At 32.8% G+C, this 26041-nt stretch overlaps 2 protein-coding genes across 4 annotated transcripts in view; one reads left to right on the top strand and one right to left on the bottom strand.

Moving 5' to 3' along the window:
- Positions 1 to 1815: 1815 nt before the first annotated feature.
- On the bottom strand, positions 1816 to 5943 carry LOC110022626 (54S ribosomal protein L24, mitochondrial). Its single transcript, XM_020721672.1, has 2 exons — positions 5466 to 5943; positions 1816 to 2426 (listed from the first exon to the last, which is right to left on the bottom strand). Exons 1-2 carry the CDS (start codon positions 5657 to 5659, stop codon positions 2009 to 2011), a joined length of 612 nt encoding a protein of 203 aa, XP_020577331.1. The 5' UTR covers positions 5660 to 5943; the 3' UTR covers positions 1816 to 2008.
- A 5605-nt stretch (positions 5944 to 11548) lies between these two features.
- The window catches only part of LOC110022582 (recQ-mediated genome instability protein 1), a 51761-nt gene continuing 37268 nt past the window's right edge, over positions 11549 to 26041 (top strand). For all 3 annotated transcript variants that reach the window (XR_002293792.1, XR_002293793.1, XM_020721612.1), the window contains exons 1-5: positions 11549 to 12183; positions 15211 to 15381; positions 20295 to 20440; positions 20975 to 21216; positions 22962 to 23347. Coding sequence is in view for 1 of the 3 variants with exons in the window: in XM_020721612.1 (XP_020577271.1) it covers positions 11683 to 12183; positions 15211 to 15381; positions 20295 to 20440; positions 20975 to 21216; positions 22962 to 23347 (1446 nt within the window). In the remaining 2 variants the exon portion in view is untranslated. The remainder of the gene's footprint in view (positions 12184 to 15210; positions 15382 to 20294; positions 20441 to 20974; positions 21217 to 22961; positions 23348 to 26041) is intronic.

The following is a 26041-nucleotide window of genomic DNA, read 5'->3' on the forward strand; positions in this document are numbered from 1 at the left end:
TACGAAAGATTATATATATATATATATGCTGAAGTTTAAGTGAGAGAAATGAAAATATAAAACTTTTTTTCTTTATATGTATATTTAATCTCATCCAAATTATATAGGCGAATAACAAGTTTAAAAATGATCGAGTTAATACACATTTTTTTGGCTGGAAATCACACCAATTTTAATATAATTAATTTTAGGAAGATTTACATGCATGACTTCAATTTTTATATGATATATTATTTATGCATTTATATGTTTAATTCACTTTTTAAAAGTTAAAATATTAATATTTTTTATGTGATATGAAATATTTGGGTGGTATAAATTAAACATTAAATTTTAGGTGTTGCATTGAAGGTTGTAATTAGGGGTGTAAACGAATCGAACATGAACGAACAAAGCTTGTGTTCGTGTTCGGTTGCTTTGAAATTTAGTTTGTTTGAAATAAGCTCGTGCTTGAAATTGTTCGTGAAGTCACTGTTCGTGTTTGTTTCTTAACGAACGAGCCGAACACCAGCCGAACACGAGTTCATTATATAAATTATATTATATAAAAATATAATATCTATATTAGTATATTACTAACATAATATATTAGGATGATATTATTTTTAATTTATTATATATTATAATTTATAAAATTTAATTGTTTCAAATATCATAATTTTTTTATATATGATTATTTTAAATTATTTTATATTTCAAACAATGATGATTCGAATATGAACGAACGCATCATTGTTCGTGTTTTGTTCGTTTAATTAACCAAACGAAAAAATTTGTTCATGTTCGTCTCGTGGACTTATCGAACGAATTGAACACGAACTCATCGACGAACCGAACACGAAATGTTCACGAACAAAGAGTTTTTTGACAGTCCTAGTTGTAATTGAGCCTAGTTGATTCGAGTATGTCATGATTCGAATTTGATTTGGTGTAATCATGTTCTTATTGCTCAGTTTGAGCAAAAGGTGAGCTTCAAAAAGATGTTCATGCTTGATGTTCATATTAATTTGTACTTTACTTTTTATATTAATTAAAAAGTTAAAAGTTCAATTGAGTATTTAACTTTTCCTATTAAATTAAACATTTTATTTAGTTCAAATGAGTATTTAACTTTTCCTATTAAATTAAACATTTTATATTATATTATTTTTCATATAAAACTAGTAAATAAACTAAAAATTTAAATGAGTATTCAATCTTTTATATAAAATTATTAACAAATGAGATTATGAATCTATATGTAAATAAACATGTAATTGAATGAATTTCAAATTAGAATCTATATATCATGTAAATAAGTAACATATGATATAAATAAATACTAATAAATTAATTGATTGAAAAAAATTTCTGTGAATTTATGTTTATGTTGATAGTAAATAACAATGTTGCTATTAAATATTATTGAATAATTTCTAATTAATCAAATGTATTTAAATAATATATTATATAAATACAATACATTTAACAAACTAGTTATTGAGCAACAAGCGAGTTTATTCATGAATATTAACAAGTCAGTCAGTTTCTGCTTAAATTTGATTCATTCAAGTTCCAAGTGCTTAATCGAGTTAAATTCAAGTTGTTAAAGTTAAGAAAATGAATTTAAAAAGCATTAAACTATATTTGATCAATTGTTTAATTAATAAAGTAAGAAAATAATAGGTGAAAAATTATTTTTAAAGCCAATTAAATATAATAATCTCTATTTTTCATGCATAAGTGAAAAATAAAACCATCATTAGTCAAAATATTGTCTTCTAACAAATGACTTGATAGCCCCAAATTAGAGAAATCATGCAACGTAAATCCAGATTTACTAAATCCGACCTGAAGTCGCTCGTGCCATCATAAATTCATATTAGTGATTTATTGGCATAAATCTGGATTGCAGCATTAAATTGTTCATGACAAAAAAAGGAAAAAAAAAACACAGAATTATTGCTAGAAAACTCTCAATAATCTAATTCCAACAAAACAAAATTTACAAAAACCACCACTTCCATCTTCATGATACAGGTGCAGCAGCTCCATCCTCCCCATCCTTGACATCACCAGCCGTTTCTTTCCCTTCTTCAATCCGTTTCTGGCTCGCCAGAGCTCTTCTACTTTCCCTCCTCGCATTCTTCTTAGCAACATTGTACTCCTCAAAGCCCTTGGCAATCTTAGCTTCCTCTTCCGGAGAGAAGAATCCCACCTCCATATTGCTGAACTCCTCATACATTTTCTCAACCTTAGCCTTCCATAATATGCCCAGCTCAGTATCCATTTTGTGGTAGGGTGTCTTGAGCAGGTACTCGTCGATGCCTCCGGCCTTGTCGATGCATCGGAGTGCGTGGGTTGTCACCTTTATGCGGATGTGGCGGTCGTGGATGTAGCTAAAGAGGCGCTTCTCCTGCACATTTGGCTTCCATGTTCTTCTAAACCTTCAGAATTGGATAGTATGATATCAGACTGGAACATTTACATGCACGTTACTTAATTCCTATGTATTTACACATTTGAACACCAAAACTTCAAGTTGTGCATGCATGCCGCCACCTTTAACTATGGATAAAATAGTGTATTTCACGTTTTAAAGTTAAAATGGTGGTATTTTTGCGATACGAAAGATTTTGGTTGTATAAATGTAAAAAGTAAAGTTCAATTCTTAGATATGTAAATACTTAATAATTGGGTGTGTGAATCCTTATGTTAGAATCAACATTGATAAGCATTAGAAACAAGCTTCCCGAACCGCCGGCTTCATTTCTAAAACAAGAAAGGTTGGCCAACAAAACTAATGTTCTTTCTCCTTTTCTGTGTCACAATAACATCATATCCTGAAATGCAAGATGCAACCAAAGGAAATACCAAATTCTTGATAATAGAAAATTTGTTCAGGATCTCCAAATTGATAAAGAAGTTTTAGTAAAACAAAAGTGGATTCTGAGTGCTTGTTGCATCTTCTAGGTTGAAATTATTCTATAGCAACTTTCATCGTAACGCTGGTTCGAGAATTTGGATAAAGAAGAGAACTATTTTAATTATATATTCCCCTTTTCTCAATTATCCAATGGGAGGTTGTTTATTCTAGTTATGCTAGATTCACCAAATAAAGATAGATAGAATGGAGGAAAAAGAAAAGAAACAAAAACATTATGAAATTGCAAGGATGTATGATAAAACAAAGAAAGAAAGATTGACAATTGATGATTAATCAATCAGATGGTGAAATAACACCCATTGAAAATAAGATTGTCATAAACAGACAAAGATGATTTTGGCATGCACAACGGATAGCAAAGGGTGGCACAACTATATAGAGACATTGAATTGTTGTGTATGGATTAATATATTGTAGATTAAAGCTAATATGAACAGCGGTCAAACAACAAGACTAACTCAAAATTATAGTTAAAAACAATGCATCACTAAGGAATGAATGGAGAGTTGAATAATGGAAGATTCTGAGATTATCCCTTCTGGCAATTATATGATTTAAGTATTTCAAAATCAAAGCAAAATCTAATGAATTCAAGACCCGTTTTCATATTCATAAGTGAGCCTGGAAAAAACTGTGATTTCAAAAACTATAGGGATTTTTTTCTGTATAAATTTTTTGTTTCCTAGCAAATGTATGAACCTAAATTTCCAATTTTGATTAAGTTTCGATTGCCTGAACCTTCGCGCTTAAATAACAATAAGAACGGTGCTATTGAATGATATTTACTTTGGGTTTGGTCAAAGCATGGCCAAATTCTAAAAGAAATAATCTTTATGAAAGGATGTTTAAGTACCAAATGTGAGATTCCACGAGGTAAAACATAATTCCAAAATCTTTCTCCCAATGGGGAAAAAAAAAGTAAATTCATAAAGCTTTGCTTTGCTCCCACATTCAAACTCTAGCACTTATAAGTGCCTTCATTGGACAAAATGAAAAATCTGTTTAAAAGTCAACAAAAACTTGATTTTCAAGTTAAATTTCATAAAAAAAAAAAATTCCATCAGTTCAAACCAAAAAGAAACATAAATCCTTAAATAAAATATTAGTGGGACTACTTATTCAATGTTATTGTGCACTAAAAAAAATCATGATAGTACAATGAGAATTTCATGTCCTGATTTTACATGAAGCTCTCACACACAAGTATAGATAAATGAAAATAGCTAAGAGACATGAAATTTGACTTAAATAAATTAATCTATATTGATTGAGATTATAATAGTTCAATTTTCCTTTTAATTCTAGAAGATAAGACTACAAAGTAATGCAGTCAATACTAGCTCATTCTCTGGTGGAAGCTGTGAGGGGTGAGATGATAGTTAGATGATACTGATAATAGTGATAGTGAACAAATGATAAGAATGACAGTCGGATGATAATGATTAGAAGACAATGGTAAGACAATGATGAATGAATAATAATGAATAAATGTTGGTTGTGTTGGTCATCAGATAGAGCTGCAAAATTTTTCAAATCTTTAAGCTCTATCTCTCAAATTTCAAACCTCGATCTCTTTCATATGAAGAATAAGATTCTATTTATAGTTTTTAAAGAATATGAATTTAATCTTCTTTTGTCACAATCTCAAAACACTATATCATATGACTTGTGTTAATTCTTTGATTATCCATCATTCTTTCAATATTTAATTGGCTTAATGACCTCTAAAATGAGTGATGTTCACCTCATTATTTTTTTCTCATTAAGACACTCAAATCAGCTATGAAAATATAAGATTTGTAAAATCATTTGATCATTTAATTAATATCTATATGGTTCTAATAAAAAATCAAATATTTCATTTCGGTTTATTTAAATTCGGATCATATCAACTTTTTACGTCATTGGGTTTGGCTTGTCAAGATATTTAGTTTGACTATAAATATGTTGAAATCAAATGTTGAATAGTCCTGAATTTGATGCCGAAAGTTCTTAATTAACAAACTGCATCAAAATTCATATTTGATTGAGTGTATCTTCAGATGTTCCGGTGTAGTGTTATGCATTTAAAATCATTTTTCAGGGTAAATCAATCTAACAATTACCATGAGCTGATTTATAGCGTTGCATTGACTATATAGATGTCAATTGCTTAGGATACATACAAATTTCAGAAAATTTGGGTTGAAATATTACTTAAGACAAATGTAACATGCTAGCAACCCAAAAAATCTATTTTGAAACGTGAATGTGAATTAAAAATTATTACTGAAGCCAACATCCATGAATTCACAAAACTTAAAGACTAGCAGTTGACATCTCAGAAACAAAAACCCAGTTTTCTAAACCTACATCTTTCATAAATAAATACAAAAAAAAAAAAGAAGCTTGGCGAGCAAAAGCAAAGATCGATTCTGAGCTACCATTAACATAAAAAGCACCCTAAAGAAGTCAGTACAACGCTTAGCAGCCTAGAAGTCGAAGGAATGAAGAAGACAAACGCTAGAGAGAAAATCGTTAAAAAGCTTAGAAAAATTACTTGTTACCACCATCCTCGCTGATCCTATTGCCAAACTGGATATGGCGCCCGGCAAAGATACCGCGCTTCGCTCTTCCCATCACAATCTTGCTGTTAGGGAGGCACTTTTTCACCGTCTCCATCACCTCCGCCGGCACGTCCTTACCCACCTTACGCGCCAACTTCTTGTACAGCTCTTGAGCCCTGAAAGACATCAATTAAACTCGAAGGATTCGATAAATAGCAGGAAATCGTCGAGTTAGCTCGATATCACAAAAGATTTGGCGGTGCAGCAGAAATAGCTATAAAGAAACGATAGAAAGGGGGCGGTGAAGAAAGAAAAGGTGGATTCAGGGGTAGATGGAGGCGTTGGAGGGCTGCGTTGAGAAGAGGATGAAGACGAGAAGCTCCGAAGAGAGGTTCGAGGTGGATGAAAGATCGGTCGGAGGAAGCTGAGGCTGACAGAGGAGAAGGGAAGAAGGGGATAGTAGATCTGTAGTTAAAGTTATGGACCATTGGATTTAAATCAAACGCTGCAGATTTCCTTTAGTGTAATTTTTATTTTCTTAATTAAAATTTTATTAAAAATCGTTTAGGAGAGATTCTTTTCCATGCAATTTTGCAAATTGTTGTGAATGTTGGACATTTTTAGAGGATTTAACTAAAACAAAATTAATATTTTTATGTATGATACTTTTTTTTTTTTTTTTTTTTTTTTTTTTTTTTTTTTTTTTTTTTTTTTTTTTTTAATAGAGTATGTTGCTTGTTAATAAGCTATTGATAAGTTGCTAAAAAATAATCTGTTATTCAAAAAATTGTGGTAGCTATTATAATTTCTTTTTTTTTAAGTCAAATCGTAGCTAAAAATCTTCATTCGCACCAGTCATGAACAGTGTGAAAATGTTAATTTCAGAGGTTTGAAAATACAAGTTTTTGAAAAAAATGTCAAAACAAAGTTTACCCAAACAGGTCTAGGTGCATATTCAAAACACACCACACAAAATAAGCTGCCCCAAATGAAGCCTTAATATGCACATCACTTTAATTTCTATGCAACATCATAAAATTGTCTCTGCATTAAAAAAGTATGGTCAATATATTTTTACTGAAATTTATTTAAAATATATATTTTTTATTTTTTTTATTTTATAATAAGTATAATGTATGAATATCTCCTAATATCAACATGGAGATATTCAAACTCAAAGAATGAGTACTCTCAACTTCGCTAAAGGGTAAACTAGAAAAAAAATGCACCTCAATATGTAAATATTAAATTTTTCATCACGAGTTAAAAATTAGTTTAATATAATTAAAACCTTGTAAATAAAACATCAAATAAATTAGTAAGAAACTGAAGTTTGGTTTAAGTCAAATTTAACTCAGTCAAGAAATGGAAAGCTAAACTCTATGTATATCATGAAAAATGTACCAAATGAGTGAACAGACTTTACTCTTTTTCAATAAGAGATTATGGAGTGAGATATAGATTAAAAAATATGCCCCTAATCATTATGGATGCACTCCAAAAAAAAATCAAAGACGATCAATTTGTAATGATAGGAGATTGTGGCATAACCTATGAATTTGAGGAGCTAGGTCAATCGAAAGAGAGACAAACGCCATAAATTCTAGCGTGAACTCTAGGACATTGGGCTAACAATAAAGAGTTGAAGGATGAATCTATGATAAGAAAATGCTTGAATTGAAGACTCTGTGATGTTGAGTTAACCAAAAACGTTAGATTAGCAAATCCAATATATTTTGCTCGTAAAATATTGTCAATGATTAACTATATCATTGTTGAGAAAAGATTGAAAAGTTGATGATGGAGTCTATAGGGTTAAGTTAATGATAATGAATTGAGGACTAAAAACTAGTATGTTGAGTAAACAGAGGTTGTTTATAATGGCAATCATAAAATGCTAAGTTGCTAGCTTGAAGGCAAATAGACAATTGTAGGATTGTGAGCCAATCAATAAGGGTTCATACCTCCACCTCCAAGATGCAAAGTCAATAATAGAATATCAAAAAATGAAAATTTTAGTATGTTTGAGTTAATGGATGATGTATATACTACAAATATAGCATGCTAATCTGGCAACAAGCTCGACAAATATGACAATTTATGATGTTGAGCTGACCTAAAAGGATGGATTTATTTTGTGTATTACATTGCATAATGACTTTATGACATAAGTTATTGCTTTGTTTGTCAGCATGCTTGATGATATTTATGTTGTATTGATTATGCATTAGTGTTTGTGTACATGCTTTCTAGCTTTCAATTACATCCCACAACATTATGCTCTACTTTTTTTTTGCCCTAATTAAGATATGATTTTATTATGTTTTATATTGTTTGCCATTGGTGCATTAATAGCATATATGATACATAACTTTGTTTACTTTTACACCCATGTGTATATTAGGTAGAAGTGAGCCCCTAGGCACTTAAAATCACCCTATAGATGAGAGTGACTTCTAGCCTCACTTAGTGTACTATACACTTGATAGTTTGATCGTATGAAAAACATTAAGCCTCATTGAGTCCCTTATTGCCAACTGGCAGGCCACCTTGTATATACCATGTCATTTGATGCGGCTAATAAAGAAGCAAGTTTTAATAACTAAAAAAACTTCTTAAATGTGCTTACGAGTACTTGATTTTAGTAATAATAAAATAAGTTAAATGCTCAAAGCTTAACCTCTTAGTGATTTTAATAAAAGATATATTAAATTACTTCATTATAAAAAATATTTAATCAAGTCATAAGGTATTTTTTATCCATACCATTTACCCTAGGTCATTTGGTGAGGTTGATAATAAATGAACTTAAATTGCTCTAGTTAATCTTATAGATGACTAGTGGTTTGCCATAAGCAATCTCATGTAATACTTGTCCAACAACTCATTCATATAGCCTAGATTTCTCTTTCATATGATTTTAAGTGGGCTAGTGTCCGATGATTAGCCTAAGTTAATTGATTTTATGTGACATACTAGTCTCCTTAGCTTATTGACTACTAGTGGATTGCTCTGTGAATGATTTCAAGTGATCCTAAGACACTTAGTGACTTCTTTCAAGCATTGTTAAGCATTAGATGATCATAAGTGTGCTAGTGGACAAACTCTTTATTTCTCTCTCAATAATCCTAAGTCGATTAATGATCAAATATTTATACATTTTTTTAGTGATTTTAAAATTACCTAGTTGATCTTTTTCCTTATAAATTTTAGCCATGCTCTAGTTAAACCCGATTGATGTAGTTATTTAACTTATTTAGTTATAACCAATCATTGATTGATTATCAACTTGATTTATATAACACTAGATGATCCTAATGTTGCCTATTGAGTGTGTTAGTTTTGAGATGATCATTAATGATTTGATCACATCATTGGATACTTAGACTGTGGAATGGTGTGACAACCTGAAGATAGGACAAGCTCTATTTTATGACCTCTTCAAATGGATAGGGCCTCAAACACAAGAAAACTATGAGCTTGAAGAAACCACAAGCTTCGAATTTTGTATAGGATCACAAACTTATTAGGCCTTAACTACAATTTTTAATTGTTCGTATTACTTATTTTCTTTTTATTCCCTGGCTTTCCCCGCACGCATCCGCCTCTCTGAATCCTGTAGATCTTTTCTTCAATTGGATCTCATAATACGGGATTTAAGGCAAACAAAAGGAGAAAATAGATTTAAGAAAGAACGAGATTAAAATTTATTTTTATTGCTCATTATGTTATTTATATATATAACTTTTCCCTAGTAAAGCTTATTTAAAACTTTAATTTTCTCTTCCTTATCAAAAGATAACAAAATTTAAATATTGTGAACAACCGTAATTTATTTATTTAAAAAAACTTATAATAATATATTAATAAAAATGTAATAATAATAATAATAATAATAATGCATGTTGATTAGGTTATACATGAGTAATGGTAAAAATTAACTATATAATTAATCTTATTTTCTAATTGGTGTAGGAACGATGGTCGAACTGACAAATTCTTTGAAGTATCGCGTTTGTCGGCTCGAGATAACTGATGTTTATTGGAAGATAAACGTACTCCTAATTATAAATGTTATCCCTGTTAATTGTATTTGATTTCTATCTAATTGTAGGCTTGCCATCCATACCTCTTTAAATTTCATTCATATAATTACAGTAGTTTATATTTTTGCTCATAATGTCTTTAATGTGTAATTAACCTTGTTTATTGTTGCTTAGTCATGTATTTAATTGTTCGTATTTTATGACCTCAATATCTATTATTTCTTTTATAGCCTGGTGCGACAAATCTTATTACTCTAGTTTTCATAATTGTTTATAAATATCAGAGAAAATTTTATAGTTATATTCTCATGTTTGGATTGTGATGAATGCTATATAATTGATGTTATAAATTTATTTTAGTATCAAACCATTTTGTTATGACTAGTCGACCCGACGAGTTCTTCAGAGAAATCAATTGATTTTCATGTGATTAGTGCCTACTTTCCATCTTTGAGGTTGTCATCTTAAACTGACTATATAAATATAATTATATGTATATATGAGTATATACTGAAATTATATATTATTAGATAGTGTTAAATGATTGTCGAATTATATCTGTGCAAAAACATCTCATACTACAACATGTAAATCTCTATATAAATATGCTTCTGTTCAAATCACTCTTACTCATGATTATAAGCATATTAAATCATCAATGTTTATTGGTGATACTGCATACCCTATATAATTAATGTTATAAAATTATTATTTCAGTATTAAACCTAATTGTTATTATTAGTTAACCAGATGAGTTTTTTAAATAAATCAATTGATTTTCATTTGATTGGTGTTTACCTTTCTTTATTTCAGAGTGTCATATTAAAGTGACTATATAAATATAATTATATGTATATATATATATATGAGTATATACTGAAATTATTATCAGGTAGTGTTAAGGGATTGACGAATTATATCTGTGCAAAAACACCTCATACTGTAACATGTAAATATCTACATACATATGCATGTGTTCAAATCACTCTTATTCATGATTATAAGCATAACAAATCGTCAATGTTTACCGGTAATATTGCATGCCCTATTTTTCTTGCAGTTTATAATTTAATAATAACTATTATGAATTGAGTTTAATGGTCAACATCACCAGCAGATATTTTATATAATAAGTTTCACCCGTCCACTTACGTGCCTGTATCCAACAAAGTTGACTTTTGAGCTCTAGGTTAATTATTGATATTTTCTGTATCTTCTTAGTCATTTTATCTTTCTTTCTTGCTCTAGTTACTTGTTTTCGTATTTTCAGTTTAGTTCCTTTGAATTATATCATTTTCTTTCACTTGTATCATTGACTCTTTATTTAAAGAATAAAAAATAATTTTTCTTATTTATTTATATTATTACTTGTTTACTTTTTGCCATATGAGATTATAAAACATGTTCAATTGTTTTCATCACGTTCTGTGCTGCCGAGATGTCCTGCTTTCGGGACCCGACGTGTAAACTAACGAGCCAAACTCGAGTCAACCCAGACTCGACTCATTAGTTCGTAAATTGAATTATTAAAAAATATTAATTTAAAATACATTTAAAATTAAATAAAATTGAAAAGTCATAGTACAAACTATTATAATTTTTAAATTTTATATTTCAATTTCCCATATTAAATGATTAGGTATGATTTCTATTATAAATGCTTTTTATTTCTATTATTATGTTAATTGATTGTTTGAATAAAAAAATCTATTTAATATTAAATAAATCATATCAAGGGCTAATTATAACTAATTAAATTAAACAACTCAAACTTAGGGTCTGTTTGGGACAGATGCAACTTATTGAATAATCTGTTGATAAACTGATTAAAAATAATTTACTGATAAATTAAATGCAGTAGTCATTACAAATTTTTATTTTTTTGAAAAAGTGAAGTGATAACCAAAAAAACCGTCAACACATAAATTATCAAAATATAATTTATCTCACCAGGTTAAGAGACTTTGCAAAACGTCACAACATAAACTGCCCTAAACACACTCAGACCTCAGCTAGCTGCACAATTTATTTCCAGTTGCAAGTCGTGTTTCGCGCCAAAGGAATAGAGCGCGATCCGTTGGTCTAAAACCCTAGGCGATAGGAGCGTGACGGAGTGCAGGAAAACCTGGGATAAAAAAGATTCCGGCGAGCGGGGGAGGAAAGCATGAGGAGAAGGAATCTTCGTCTGCCTAGCTCCTCCGACGAGGATGACGATGCTCCGAGGCCTCAAACTGTAGATACGCTGATCACTAACCCTAGACATAGCTCTCCGCCTCCCCAAAACGCTCCTCTCGAGATATCAGAGGACGAGTTCATGGACGTAGAGGATGCTCTCTCCGAGCATTATTCCCCTCCAGTTTCTGTCCAGGATGTTATAGCAAGCTCCGATCGCATCGAGGCTACTGACAGTGACCCTTCTACTGGGCTGGTTGATGAGTTTCTCAGACGGGTGGGGCTAGGGCTGCGGCGGGAATGGCTGACTTCCTGTTTGTCCGGTTTTGTACACGCGGTTCCGGGATTTGAGGGGTTTGATGTTGATAGAAAGGCCAGGATGTGCTTTGAACAGTTTCTCAGCGCGGACATGAACTGCTGTGGCGCTGGTATCCTACCGGAGAATGTGCACTTCATGAACAAAATGGAGCTAGAGGGACCCTTCGTGTTGCAGGTGCATGACTAGTGTATGCTGCGGACTGACTTACCTCAGTTTTTTCTCAATATGACAACCTTCATGTGATTGAAGTGTGTAATAAAAATGAAAAACGAGACTGTGAAAGTTGGAATATTTAATATTCTGATAATCTGCAAATATATCAGCCTAATTGTATTTACTATTATAAGAAAATTTTCATTTTTCGTTTTTTTTTAGATAATCTGTTTGATATTTTCAAATAATGTAATATACCATCCTTATCTGAATCGAATTCTGTCCCTGCCTGCTCTTGTTGAAGAAGTGTCTTCTTTTTTCACCCCTTTTCTCCCACTCCACCTCCGGCGCTTGCAAATCCCAGTCCTGTCACATTTCCTTCTCTGTCTTTAATCTCACTCACACTGCTCATCACCCTTCTCTGAGCATCTCTGCATTGCTTGCATCCTTCATTTTCTTTGACATCTACCTCCTCCTCCTCCCATTACATCTTAGGCGCCATATTCACTATCTATAGGTGGTTGCTATTGCTTCCATTTCTGTCATAATGGATTGCCTCCAAAGATTAAAGGATGTTTTTTTACTTATCTATATCTAGACTTCTGATAACAACGACGAAATATTTTATATCCATAGACATACAATCATTTTCTGAATCTAAGCTATAAATAACCACATCCACACAATCTGCAATCATATACAGATTTTAACTGATTGGATTCCTACAGGCAAATACCCAAGTCCATAATTTGAATAACCAGATGCACACAACCTGTTTTTGGTTTTTTGGCAATCATGTTCATTTGTACTTCAATTAGATCCAATATTTTAAAAACCAAGTTAACAAAGATAATAATCAGATTCTAATTTTTTAGTTATGAGCTTTAGGGGCTGTTGGGCAATGGATTTAGACCAGAATTTAACCTGTATTTAGGCCAAACCTTGTCAGATGGACAATTTTGATAAAATAAAGCCATGGATTTGATAAATTCGGATTTCACATATTTTGCCATAAATTTCGGATTTACTAGATCCTGTTGTTCTGTGGATTTAGTAAATCCGGGAAGTGCGAAGAGAAAGATTGGCATGAAGAAAGTCATCTTCCTCAATTGTTTCGGGAAGGAGGAGAAAAATAAGAGTTTCGGTGGCCTCTGTATGCCACAATCCTGTCATTTCCTTCCCAACTAGCTCTAACTGCCACTATATCATAAGCTTTGGGTCACGAAGGGTGATTGTTTATGCAAAATCGGGAGAGGGGGCGGAAGTGAGGCACACATGCGGGGTTTATGATAGAGAGGGAAGGGACCGAGAGAGGGGGAGTGATGTAGGCTATGGTTTCAGCCAGTGTGGGAAGGGTTAGATAAATTTGTGGTTTTAATTTTAGTTAAGTCAATTTATTAATTTAATTGATTAATTATTATTAATTAATTAACATTTTATCAGATTAATTATAATTAAATAAATTTATACATAATTATTTAATTGTTAATTAATAAAAATAAAATACATTTAAGTTATCATTTGTTTAATAAAATTATTAGTAATTTTTAATCATTATAATTAATAACTACTTAATTATTAATTTGTAAATGTTAAAATATTGTTTAATATATATTTAGTTTAATAATTTTTTTATTAAATTAATTTGTTTAGTGAGTAATTCATTATTAATTAGCATAATTTAAAATAAAATTTAAATCCGATTTAATTAAAATTAAATAATCAATTTTCATTATAGTGATAAATTTAATCAAAGTTTAATTATGATTTTTTGATCTAACAAACATAATAGTTTTTTAAATTCCGACTGAAGTTGCCAAACTATTTTATCGGATTTAATTGGATTTACTAAATCTGTTACTAAATAGTTTTTTAGATTTAACCCTTCCAAGATTTATTAAAGCCAGATTTACAAGATTTACTAAATGCGGATTTATAGGATTTACTAAATACGACTAACTGAAATCCCATCCATTGCCAAACAGCCCCATATATTTCCAAAATTTATTTCTATCGTTTACAATAACTAGATTTCAATATCGTGCAATATCAGTTAATTTTTCAGTAAACTGATTCATTTCTCTAGTATGAACATATTAACTTCATTATAAATAAGGCAAATTTCTAATAATTGGATCCAAATATTTAGTTCTCACATCCATATTTACAATAAACCGGCTCACACTAGAAAATGCATCTAGACATTGAACCCGCACATTGATGTACATAAACATATTTGGAAGTTCAGTTGTCCATACAAACAATAACCACTTCCAAAATTTCAATAACCATATCTACATAGGGTAGGCTATTTTGAGCGTGAGTATGCATGAAATAGTTATAGTCGCTATGATCAATAGAATTAGTATATATAAATCTTATGGTGGGTATGGCAGTTGCTCAAGAGGTTTGCTTTTTAGAGGGAGAGTTTTGGTTGGAAAGCGATGGGACATGGGAAAAGACAAAGTCCAAAATAGTGTTAAAAACAACAGGAGTTTTTAATTAATCTTAGGATCTTAATTTTCCTCCATTTTTACCTTGTATCAGGCAGTGGCGTAGCGAAAAGGGCAATGCTCCATTTTTTTTTTTTGCTATCTCTAGTATAACTGCTTTATGGAGGAGGTATGGGCTAAATTTTCCATTTACATTTTCTTAACATATTAAATGTTAATGCTAGTGCTATTGTTCTTGAACCGTTTGATAAAATGCCACCATTTGCTGCAAGCAACACTATTGCAGGCCTGTAACTTTTGCTGCTGGTTGTCCTTAAAGCATTACATGCTTTTCTTTTAAGATCTTTTCAATAGGTGTTAATTTTGAAAATTACTTTTTAATCACTGAGTTTTTTGAAATAGGCTTTCTTGTTTGACTATGGAACTTTGTTTAACATTTACTATGCTGTAATATTTCTTTGTTTCATGTATGCTTCGTTTCAAGCAGACTGATTTACTCTTATTCACTCATTTTCCTTTTTCCTTCTAGATTTAACACTAAAGCATTGTTATTTCATAATTTCTTTTTATCTAAACTTGATTTATTTTTTTTAAGGTTGATGAGGTAACCAATGTAAGTTGTCCACTTCGAGAGAGGTATCATGATTCACCAGCTGGCTTGAAAAGATGTTTGAAACTATCATTATCGGATGGCATGGAACATGTTTTTGGCATGGAATATAGGCCCATCCCTGACTTGCATGTTCTTTCACCTGCGGGCATGAAGGTCAGTGTGTTGAAAGCTTTACTATATATGGGTTTATTACAGCAAAGTCTGTTGCTTTCACATAAACTTGGCCCAATGTGTTAAAATTCATCTTCAATGCCGTTAAAGTATGATGTTGCTTTATATGATTATGTAGGGATTCTTTCATCATCTGTTTATGTGCTGTAAATATTTAAGAAAATGTTATATTTTCATGCCATTGAGTAAGTTAAGATTTTGCCTTCACTCTAATGTAGTATATGCAGAATGATACTCAAGAAGAAAGAAACTTCCTGTTCTAGTTGTGCTCTATTTTAGGGGTTTTTGTAATAAATTTGTTTTTTGACTAAGGTGTTTCCTATAAAAAAAACAAATTACCCCGAGAAACTAAACATTGATTGAGTTTAATGCTTGCTTTTTTGTTCAGTTTAAATTTCAACATGCTTTAGGATAGATTGATTGCACTGTAAACTTTCATGTCAAATGAAGGTATGCATATTTTTAACAATATTTTTATCTGTTATATTGTGGGAAATAGATGCATAACGATTCATCTTTTTATGTTCTTATTCTTGCTCATTGTGCTTGTCACTTCAATCAATATTATTTTATATCTTTTTTTTTTCTTGTCATCCTTATTGTTATTTAATTGTTTTTATGTTGGATTGTGCTATCAATAGATTTATTTTTGATTTCATTGTGGGAAATTGATGCAATGCAGGTCGCCTGCTTTTGTCATTAGCGATGAGTCATTTTGCTTTTCAATTTAGTCAATATTATTTTGTGCCATATTTTTTTTGTCATCTTCTTTATTTGTTATAGTGTTGTTTTCTGTTAGATCATGCCATCCATGATATTATGACTAATAATATTTATAGTTATTATTAGGTTGGTTGATTATGAATTAATGACGAGGGCTGCTATGAGAAGTTGTTAAGATTCTTCCATTATAATTTGAATGTCATAGGTTTGAGTCATGGAAAAAAATCCTCTGCAAAATTGCTGGCGTTAATCTTTTCCTTGACTGTATATTTACAAGAAATTCATGCTTTGGCTATCTCTTGTTTTATTATGGAATAAATATGCAATCTTTTTTGACATCTCTTTTATGGACGAACTATAGTTTTGAGACTGCCCTTCTTTTACTCTTGCCTCCCTTATGATAATCATTTGTCACCTCTTCCCAGTCTATACTTTCTCTTTATTTGTTCCTCCATACATGATTTCTTATTTTCTCAACAATTAAGGTATTAAACCGAACACAGATCTTCATTTCTCTTGCCTTGTCATGCATTGTATATATATATATATATATATATATATAAAATTTGTGCTTGTGTGTTTGTGCGTGTTTATTTGTAGTAATATTAATTTATGCCCTCATATGTTTCATTACGTTTTTATTGCTCCCTAATATACACTCGTTGAATGTTTTTGAGACGTAAGGTCTCGTATCGTTCGTGAGTACATACAATCCGATAGAAAACCTTGTACCGCAGAGAAAGGCGGCTCCTCTAAGGACTCCTTGTACCTTAGGAAATATATTAGATTAGGGTCTCGGATAAGTCGGAAGGAGGCGGCTCCTCTAAGGGCTCCTAAGTTACATAGACTTCGTGATTGGCTTGCCGAGATCGAAGCAAGCATATGATGTTATTTGGGTTGTGGGTAATAGTCTAAGTCAGTTCATTTTCTACCAATCAAGCAAACTTATTCAGTGAATAAATTAGCCATGTTCTACATTGACAATATCATTTAACTTTATGGAATTCCAACTGTTATTGTATCTGATTGAGATGGAAGATTTACTTCCATGCTATGGAAACAAATGCAAGAAGCTTTAAGCATGAGATTGAACTAAAGTACTGCTTTTCGTCCTTAGACAGATGGACCGTTGGAGCGTACCATTGAACCCTTAGAAGATTTGCTGAGAGCTTGCATTTTGGACTTCAGAGGTAGCCGAGAACACTATATTCTGTTAGTAGAGTTTGCTTATAACAATAGCTTACATATTACTATCAGCATGACGCCATACGAAGCACTTTGTGATAGAAAGTGTGGATCCCACTTATGTTGGTTCGAGGTCAGTGAGAGATGAATATTTGGACCTCAACTAGTGAATCAAGCTATGAAGAAGGTTTGTCAAATTCGAGATCGACTACATCGACCTAGGATCGTCAGAAATACTTTGACCCAAAACATAGTGATTGAATTCAGTGTCCAGTATCACATTTTTCTGACGTTTTCACCTATGCACGAAGTTACATGATTTCGCATGGCTGGGAAGCTTTAGCCTCGTTTCATTATTCCTTTCGAGGTGGTTGAGGGTCTTGTTTAACCCTCTTTTTGAGACTTACAGAAGTACACACTATTTTCCATGTCTCTCTACTTTGGTGCTGTGCATGATAATTCTCATATTATCCAGTATTGGTCATTGGTGATTCAAGGAGACCTAAGTTATGAAGATGTACTATATCGCATATTGGAGCATGAAATTTGACAACTTCTTCGTCGATCTATTCCTTTTGTCAGAGTGCTTTGGAAGAACCAGTCATAACGAGAAGCAATTTGGAAGATTGAAGAAGAGATGATTGCGAAGTATCTGCAACTGTTCCAGAATTAAGATATGAATTTGAGGACCAAATTCTTTTAAGGAGGGTAGTATATAAGCACCAAAATTTTCTCATTTTATTCTTTGCTCACCGCTTTACCAACTTCTTGATTTGGATTTTGTGAATCTTTTCTTTTCTTCTTTACACCCTCTTCTATTGCCTTCCCGAATTGTTTGATCGCACCGCTTTGATTTCGTATTTAATGGGGTCGTAGGCCTCCGATCCATAACAAACCCTTTGCTTGTTTCCTTCTCTATCGTTCGAACTCTGCAAGCGATCTCTCTCCTCCCTCTCTCCCGATTTCGCCTAAACCGTCGCCTTAATCACCGAGCCCCTGTGACATAGGAGCCATTAGAGCTATTGGGAAGGCAATAGCGGGGCTGTGATGTGCAGAGACCACAAAATCTACCTCTTACTCCTTTCGTCTACTCCTACCCGCAACCATCGAGGAAGATAACCCTCGTTTTTCTCCCACTTCCTCCAATCTGCTGCGCACATCAGCTTCTATAATTCCGGCAAATCCATTTTCCCACAAGATTTAGCAAATTATGGACATATGACAATACATAGGAAAAATGAGATTTAGAAATTTGTAGGATGTAAAGATGCTATCTTTGTGGTTTATTAGGTTTTAGGTGATGCATGTAAATCTCCCAAAATTTTATTTGGAAATAAAAAATTTTTCTTCCCTATCAAAACTTCAAAAAAAAAAGATATTATTTTAATCATGTTTGCTAGGTTAAATGTTCATAACTTTTTACTTTTAAATATATAATAATAAGAATAATAATAATGATAATAATTAAAGGTTATTTTGTTTGCATCTAATTTCATAAATAGATAGGTTTAATTTCAAATTTATTTTACCTTATTTACTAACTAGTGTAGGATATATATTCTAACTGTCAAATTCATAGAAGTATCGCGTTTACGACATTGAATTGAATAACTGCTTTTTTATTAGATGATAAATGTACCCGTCTTAGTTGGAGGCAATCCTTGTTATGTAGTACATTCATAGTATTGTGTCTTGTTATAGGCTTCAACTATTACCTATAATAAAATGACTAATTAGCTTACTCTATTGCTACAAATTTCTGCATTATTGATTTAATCCTGTAATTATGCTATTTTCTGTTTCTTACACTTGTATGAAATTTACATTTGTCATATCACAAGCCTACATGAAGTAATATATTTTTAATTTTTATAATTGTGCTTTAAAAAAAGTCCATGAAATCCTTTTGGATATTCACTAGCCGGGCCGGCGAACTCACAAATTAATGACTCTACATGAATTCGCCATGTTTCCTTGGGTTTGTATTTGCTTTCATGGTTTCAGGGTATATTAAATAATAAATAAAAAATATAATATAAGAAACTTTATTGGAAATGATTGTATCTTTTATTATGATAAATAAGCATATTTGATGTTTATCACTCTCTTGTTTTTTATGATGTTATATATGCACGTAGTAATAATTCTTATTTGTTATTTCTATTGCATGCCCCATTTCTCTTGCTATTCATGCTTTAATGGATAATTGTTATTTACCGAGTTTATTTGTCAAATCCACACTTTTAACCACCAGTAAGACCGTGTCAACTAACGCATACTTTTCAGTTTTAGTTTTCTCGTCTTAGTATTTTTTTTAGTATTTTCTTTTTCTATTGTATTTTTCTTTTTGGGTCCGGATAGTCTTTTCTTATAATCATTTCTGTTTTGATTCAACTAGTTTTTGTTTCCTTTAAGTTGTATCAGTGGATTGTTCTGTATGAATAAAATTAATATTTTCTTTCTATTTTTTATTTTTCCATAAAAATCTTTCTTTGAGAATGCAAAACAGGTTCAATTCATTTCATCATGCCCTGCGTTGCCGGATTGCACCGCCTTCCGGACCCGGAATGTGATATTAACATAGTGCTTAATAGGTAAATAATGAAGTTCGTTGAGGAACCAATGTTTTGTCTTCTATGTATGTGAGCCTCCTTGTTAATTCCACCATTTTATAGCGAGTTGAGTTTAATTTACAATATTATAACTGTTTTTTTTTAAAGAATTTTAAAGCAACCTCAGCGGGTTTCTCAGGCTTCTATAAATAGGTTAGGCATTACTCTTAGAAGTATGCAGGAGAACTGGAAAGAAAAGTTCCGCCTTCTCTTTCAGCTTTTACTATATACGAGATAATACTGTCAGGAACCTCCTTTTCTGTTTTTATCTTACACTTATCCTGCCATTCTTCCTTTTCTTGTTTTGTAATTCAGTTTAAATTTTGCATCTTTTAAATGGGCTTGTAAAGTATTATTGAACTTGTGGCACCATAGATTATCATACAAAATGTACAAATTCGACGGGGTCTTTTTGTACTTGTCCCCGAAGTTGTGGATGTTCTTGGAGGGCTGGTTGAGGATCTTGATGCCGCACGTCAGAGACTTATTAATGAAGTAAACAAGCCACCTAGAGGCAAAAGGTACGTATAAGCTTTTCATAGTTGTGGTAGCACATGCTGATTCTGATGCCATATTTTTGCTTCTTCTATTTTTTTTCCTTCCATTTATCATTACATTACGCAGGTAAACTCATATGGTTTCATGCACTAGGCAACGAAGATATATTTTTTTATCATCCCGTTTTACTCTTTACCAGTTGCTGTATTACTCCGTTAGCTTTCTCAGCCATGCACACTTAATTTTATTAGCCTTCTCTTATTGGCCAGTTAGTTGATGCACGCAACTTTGAAGAATGCTATCTTGTCCAAATTTTTGCCTTGTAATTTTCTGCGAACATGTAAACATAAATGCTATTATGGTTTGGTTATTTTGTTGGATCTCTCGTTTCCTATTTATGCTTTTACTCTTTAGCAACCCTTGGATTTATGCGAAATGGATTATTTTTTCTGTAACCTGGGAAATTTAAACCTTTTGAAAGTTTACCAGGAGAACTATTTGCATATGAGTAGTTATTTATTCCTTTTTTTGTCTCTTACTTATTGCCGCAAATACAGGAAACAAGCCTTACTTCCATTGTGTCAAAGAGCGACCCTTGCAGCATGGCCCTCTAATACTGTTAATAGCAATGATGCAAATACTTCAGAAGCTTACATCAACAATAACGTTTCACAAGCAAATATTTCAATTCCACATAGTAGTAATGATCCAAATTCTTCTGAAGGTCACATCAACAATAATGTTTCACCAGCAAATATTTCAATTCCACTTAATCTAAGCAACCCCCGCCTGATTCAAGGTAAGGAGCCCTTCTGCACAATGACTTCATCTGCTAAAATTTTTAGCTATTTTCCATGCGCAAGCCATTTAAATTAAGAGAGGAGATCCATTGATTCAGAAATTGACTGCTGTTTGGCAGTGATAAATCAGTTTCTGTTCAAATGCCAGAAGAGTGAATTTCTTTCTTTTTCTTTTGGAAATATAAAATATTGTTCCTCTTACTTAATTTCTATATGTATGTGGGCCCTGAGTAGTTTTATGTCTGCTTATGATGCTTTATTTGATATTCTCAGTTTTTTACAAAAATAATACTAAGTCTCACTCTCTTCTCCTTTCATTCTTTCCTGCTATTTTCCTCTTTGTCTATGTCATCTCTTTTTCTCTCTCTTTCTGTCCCCCTCATCCCCTCCCTCCACTTCCCTAGTTCACTTTCTTTTTTCTCTACCACTCATGTACCCCTTGTATTAGTGCTTATCTGAATGGATCCGCATTGATGCTGATGTTATCAATCATTTTTTAATGTTTTATTTAATTCCATGATGGGTTAAACAGTTGGTATGGATGAATGTTAATTAAAATATGTTTAAAGAAAAGGAGTGACCTTTTTATTGGATTTTGGTTATACTTTTGTCCTCTTTATCCTCTAGCTGGCATATCAGTAATTTTCTAGAGTCGAGTGTATGATGGGATATTCATCTTTTTTCAAGTGGCATGCTAGTAAAATCATTTCATTTTATCATTCAATCACACTTCCCTCTTTATTTTGACTCAAGAGGCTAAAAGGAGTCTGACAATGTGGTTTGGAAAACCTAAGGAAATGATTCAATTATAAATTTGAAATGAGGATGTGTGATGGTTTCAAAATGAACATCTTAATGATTGCAATATGAGTATGCATATATGATGGATTGCATGGGAAAAAATCCATGTTGCTATGAAATATTGTGAGCAAAAATCACTGAAAGATACGAGACAAAACAAAATGATAATGTTATTTTGTTTTTGCTCTCTATAAAATTATTCAGTTGGGGCTTTGGACAGGGCCTGTTACTGAAGCTCGTGCAAGTCTCCGGTAAGGAAACCCAAAGTTATTCATTTTTGAACAGCATATTTCCATGCATTACTTGTGTTTTCATAGGTCTCGCTTCATTCAACTTCAGCATTCATTTATTCCATGTTCGAGATGAACCCTTCCCATCAATCCGGACTATAGAGTAACATTAGAATTCATCAATTTTTGTCTTTGGAACCAAATCATTCTCCTGAAAAGAAGAGATGAAAATGCCAATTTATATTAACCCCACATATTTTCCTCTGGATATCTTGCGGTTTAATTCTCCAAAAGGATGTGTTAAAACTCTCGAACAATTTCTGCTAGATCAATATATTCTTTGGGCAACTTACAGTCCATGGTTATTGCTTCTTACACAACCTAAGAATGGTTTCGTTCCTTTCCCAAGATCAATTCTTCCCATCAATGTGAACTCCTTTGTCAGATCTGTCTTCATTGGTATGAGTCACTGAAAACAAAAATATTTGCTGACATATTTTTTTCAATAGCTATTTAAATAGCTGAATATAAGCTCTAGATTATGGTGATCCTTTTACTTGAAGAGTAAGCTGAGGTGTAGTTTTTGCTTGCATGCTTTACTCAAATTATTCAGGAGATTTTCCTGTCATTGTACTCTTAGTTTAGCATTTAGGTATAATTTTATCATCCTTGACATTTCATTTTTCCTTCTTTATACTTCTGAAAAATTGCAGATGCTAGAACTACATCAGTTACTGTCAATGAGAGACCATACGTTGACAAAAATGTTGATCCTAATACAAGAAGAGATAGCACGGAAAACCCAATTTCTCAAGAATTTGGTAGAAATTTCAATGAAGGATTTGTCCATGCCAAGGAAAGCATAGCAGGAAGGCCTACTTATGGCAGCAGCTTGAATGTTGAACCTTGCATTGTCGCTGATGTTGCTGAGTCTGTACAGGATGGCTATGCAATGGACGAGGATGTCACAATTAATGAATTTAACAACTTCACTATTCTAACTAGAGCGAAGGAAATTCCTTTTACATATTTGGCATGTTTGCTTGCAAAATGGATTATAGAGAAGGACATGACATCATCCATTCAAGGAAGAATTAAGGTTTTCTTGATGTTTTGATTTAGCTAGGCTGGAACTACAAATCTTTCCATAGTTGTTGGATCTTTAATCATCATAATCTGTTGATTTTGTTGTTGTTCCATAGTTTCATTTTAGTCATTGTTATCTCTTTTATTCTTCTGATTTCATTCATATTTTTAGTCTTTTTAAGGATTGCAGATATATAGTTTATTGACTCTATTCTATCTTCACTCTTTTGAAACAACAAACGTTGTTATTCCATCTCAGCAAGGCTAAATTTTAGCGAGAAGAGTTTAATGCTTCATTGTAATGTATGATACTGGATGTTTTACTTTGCATTGAGACACTTTTCACTTATCAACTAGTGTTTAAGATTGACGAATAATGATGTATTGATGTTTATAATGATGAGCGGACGTGCTGTATTTCATGGAACCTCTTAAACTAGATGAATCCTGCCTCCTGCATTTGCAATTTTTTTTTTTTTTTTTTTTAGTTATTTGAAGAGCTATTATAAAATGTAGAAGAATGAATGATACTGGAACTAGTGGGGAAACAGGAGAAACACAAAAAAAAATTTTCATTAATATTAAAATAGGTTTACAACATGATACAAACGGAAAATAACAACACTAAAACATAAAAAGACACAAGCAAACACCTCTTAAGTGTATTCCAGGGGTGGTAGAGGTCGGCTAGGTGGGTCGGGATGGCTAGCGGAGGTGGTGGCAGCAAAAGAATTCCGATGGCAGTGAGGGGAAGGTGTAGAATCCCGAAGACAACAAGTATGGTCATAGGTGACTGGATGAAGGCGGAGGGGGCTTGGAAGGTGCTGGACAATAAGGGCAGTGGTAGTGGGGTGAGGAACAATCGGTTAGGAGTGCTTGGAAGGAGGGAGGATGGCCGGACAATAGTAAAACTGGAGGAAAGGGGGTTGGCCGGCTGTTCGAGTGACAGAGGTGGGGAGGACGGTGGTTGGAAGTGGGGATGAGAAGGTTTGGGGAAAGTAAAAAGGAAGGATACAATCACCATCTCAGAGCGGATATAACCGGAGCATCACCACTTCCTCAAATACAACCGACAAAGGGAAAAATGACTCCGCACAGGAATATGAAAATAAACTCTGCCAAAAACTGACTCTTATACAAAAAAAAATAATTTATAGACTCTTAATGGAGAAAATAGGAAAGAAATAAAAAGGAAAAGTCCCAGACAAAAGGAAGGCAAGAAGAATCCAGAAACACTTCCTCGGTGCGATAGCCTCATTCTCAGATCCCGATAGTTCGCGATACTGCTCTTGCTTCACGTTTCTTTCTATCTTCGCGCAGCTTCTCCATCGTTATTTAGTGCCCCAGACCAAGCGTTGTCTTAGCGCCTGTAACCGGGCGCCAATTTAGCCCCCGCATCAATGAAGATGTAGTTTCGAAAGTTAAAGTTAGTTTGTTTTATATATCAAGTCCTTGGAAGTATTATAAAATTTTAAAAAAAACAAGACTTATATGTTTGAAATCGCTATTAGCTTCTAAATGCTGTGTGGATCAGTATTTCCAAGAAAGTAGTTACTAATTTGCAAGATGAGTTTTGCAAAATAAAAATTTTAAGATTGTCGTTTGCTAGTAAATTTGCAGTGTTAAAGTGATGTATTTATGTCTTAGTGTTGCACGAAATTTCCACGCACACAGGTAAACAAAATTGACCAAGCAGAAAATAACAAATTTTCAGGTGGAAACCCATAAGGGAAAAAAATCAAGAGCCTTTTCTGATTGAAATAATTTTACTATGTTGTTATAAGTTACAAGACTGCTTACCCTTAACTGGCCAGGATCAAGATTATATAAGTGACATGACTTTCGTTAGTGGAGTGACATAATACTTAGGGAAATGGCCTGACGAAAACTATAGTGGTGGCGATAATGACGATTGTTGACCTCAATTTTCGTGAGGTCTAGTTTTTCTCGTAGGAGTTAGGATCTAGCCTCAGGGGTCTTCCTGCGACTATCTTAGAACCTTAGAAGTGGTGCCCGCCTCGTTTTAGTTCGACCTGTTTCTGTCCTCTTTTGGAGTTTCGCGTGTTTGGTATCAACTTCTAACACTTAGAAGGATGAAACCGACATGAGGAAACCCAAAATGGATTCCTATAAGACCTTTCCGAGCCTTAGGTTGGCCTTCTGCACAATTCGCACTTCTGCGCGCACCAGCTTTGCAATTCAGAGAGTCGACGCGTCCGATTGCTGCAATTCGCATCGCCTGCACCGTTATTTGCCGAGGACTCGAGTAAACCACTTGTGACGATCGATCGCGGGTCGAGATTTTGTGAAATTTGAATTTCGACGCGTTTTGACCTGACTGTCGACGACGTCGTCCGAGCGACCCCGGATGACGAAACGGACTGCGCCGGCACGTCCGGAACGTCGATTTTGCCCACGGAAGACGCCCATATTGCCATATTTTCGACACGAGAAAATTGGCGCGCAAATCGATGAATTCGTCGAAACGACCTCTGATGACGAAACGGACTGCGCCACCGCGTCCGGAACGTCAATTTTGCTTAGGGAGGATATCCATTTTGTCGCGTCTTCGCGCGCGGGTAAAATTGTGTTTTAATTCATATATATAAATATATATTTACATATATATATATATATATATATATTTATATATATATATATATTTATATATATGTTAACCCTTTTACCTGTTTTCCCCCTTTCCTCT

Source organism: Phalaenopsis equestris, unplaced genomic scaffold, assembly GCF_001263595.1.
Source record: "Phalaenopsis equestris unplaced genomic scaffold, ASM126359v1 Scaffold000198, whole genome shotgun sequence".
NCBI lineage: Eukaryota > Viridiplantae > Streptophyta > Magnoliopsida > Asparagales > Orchidaceae > Phalaenopsis > Phalaenopsis equestris.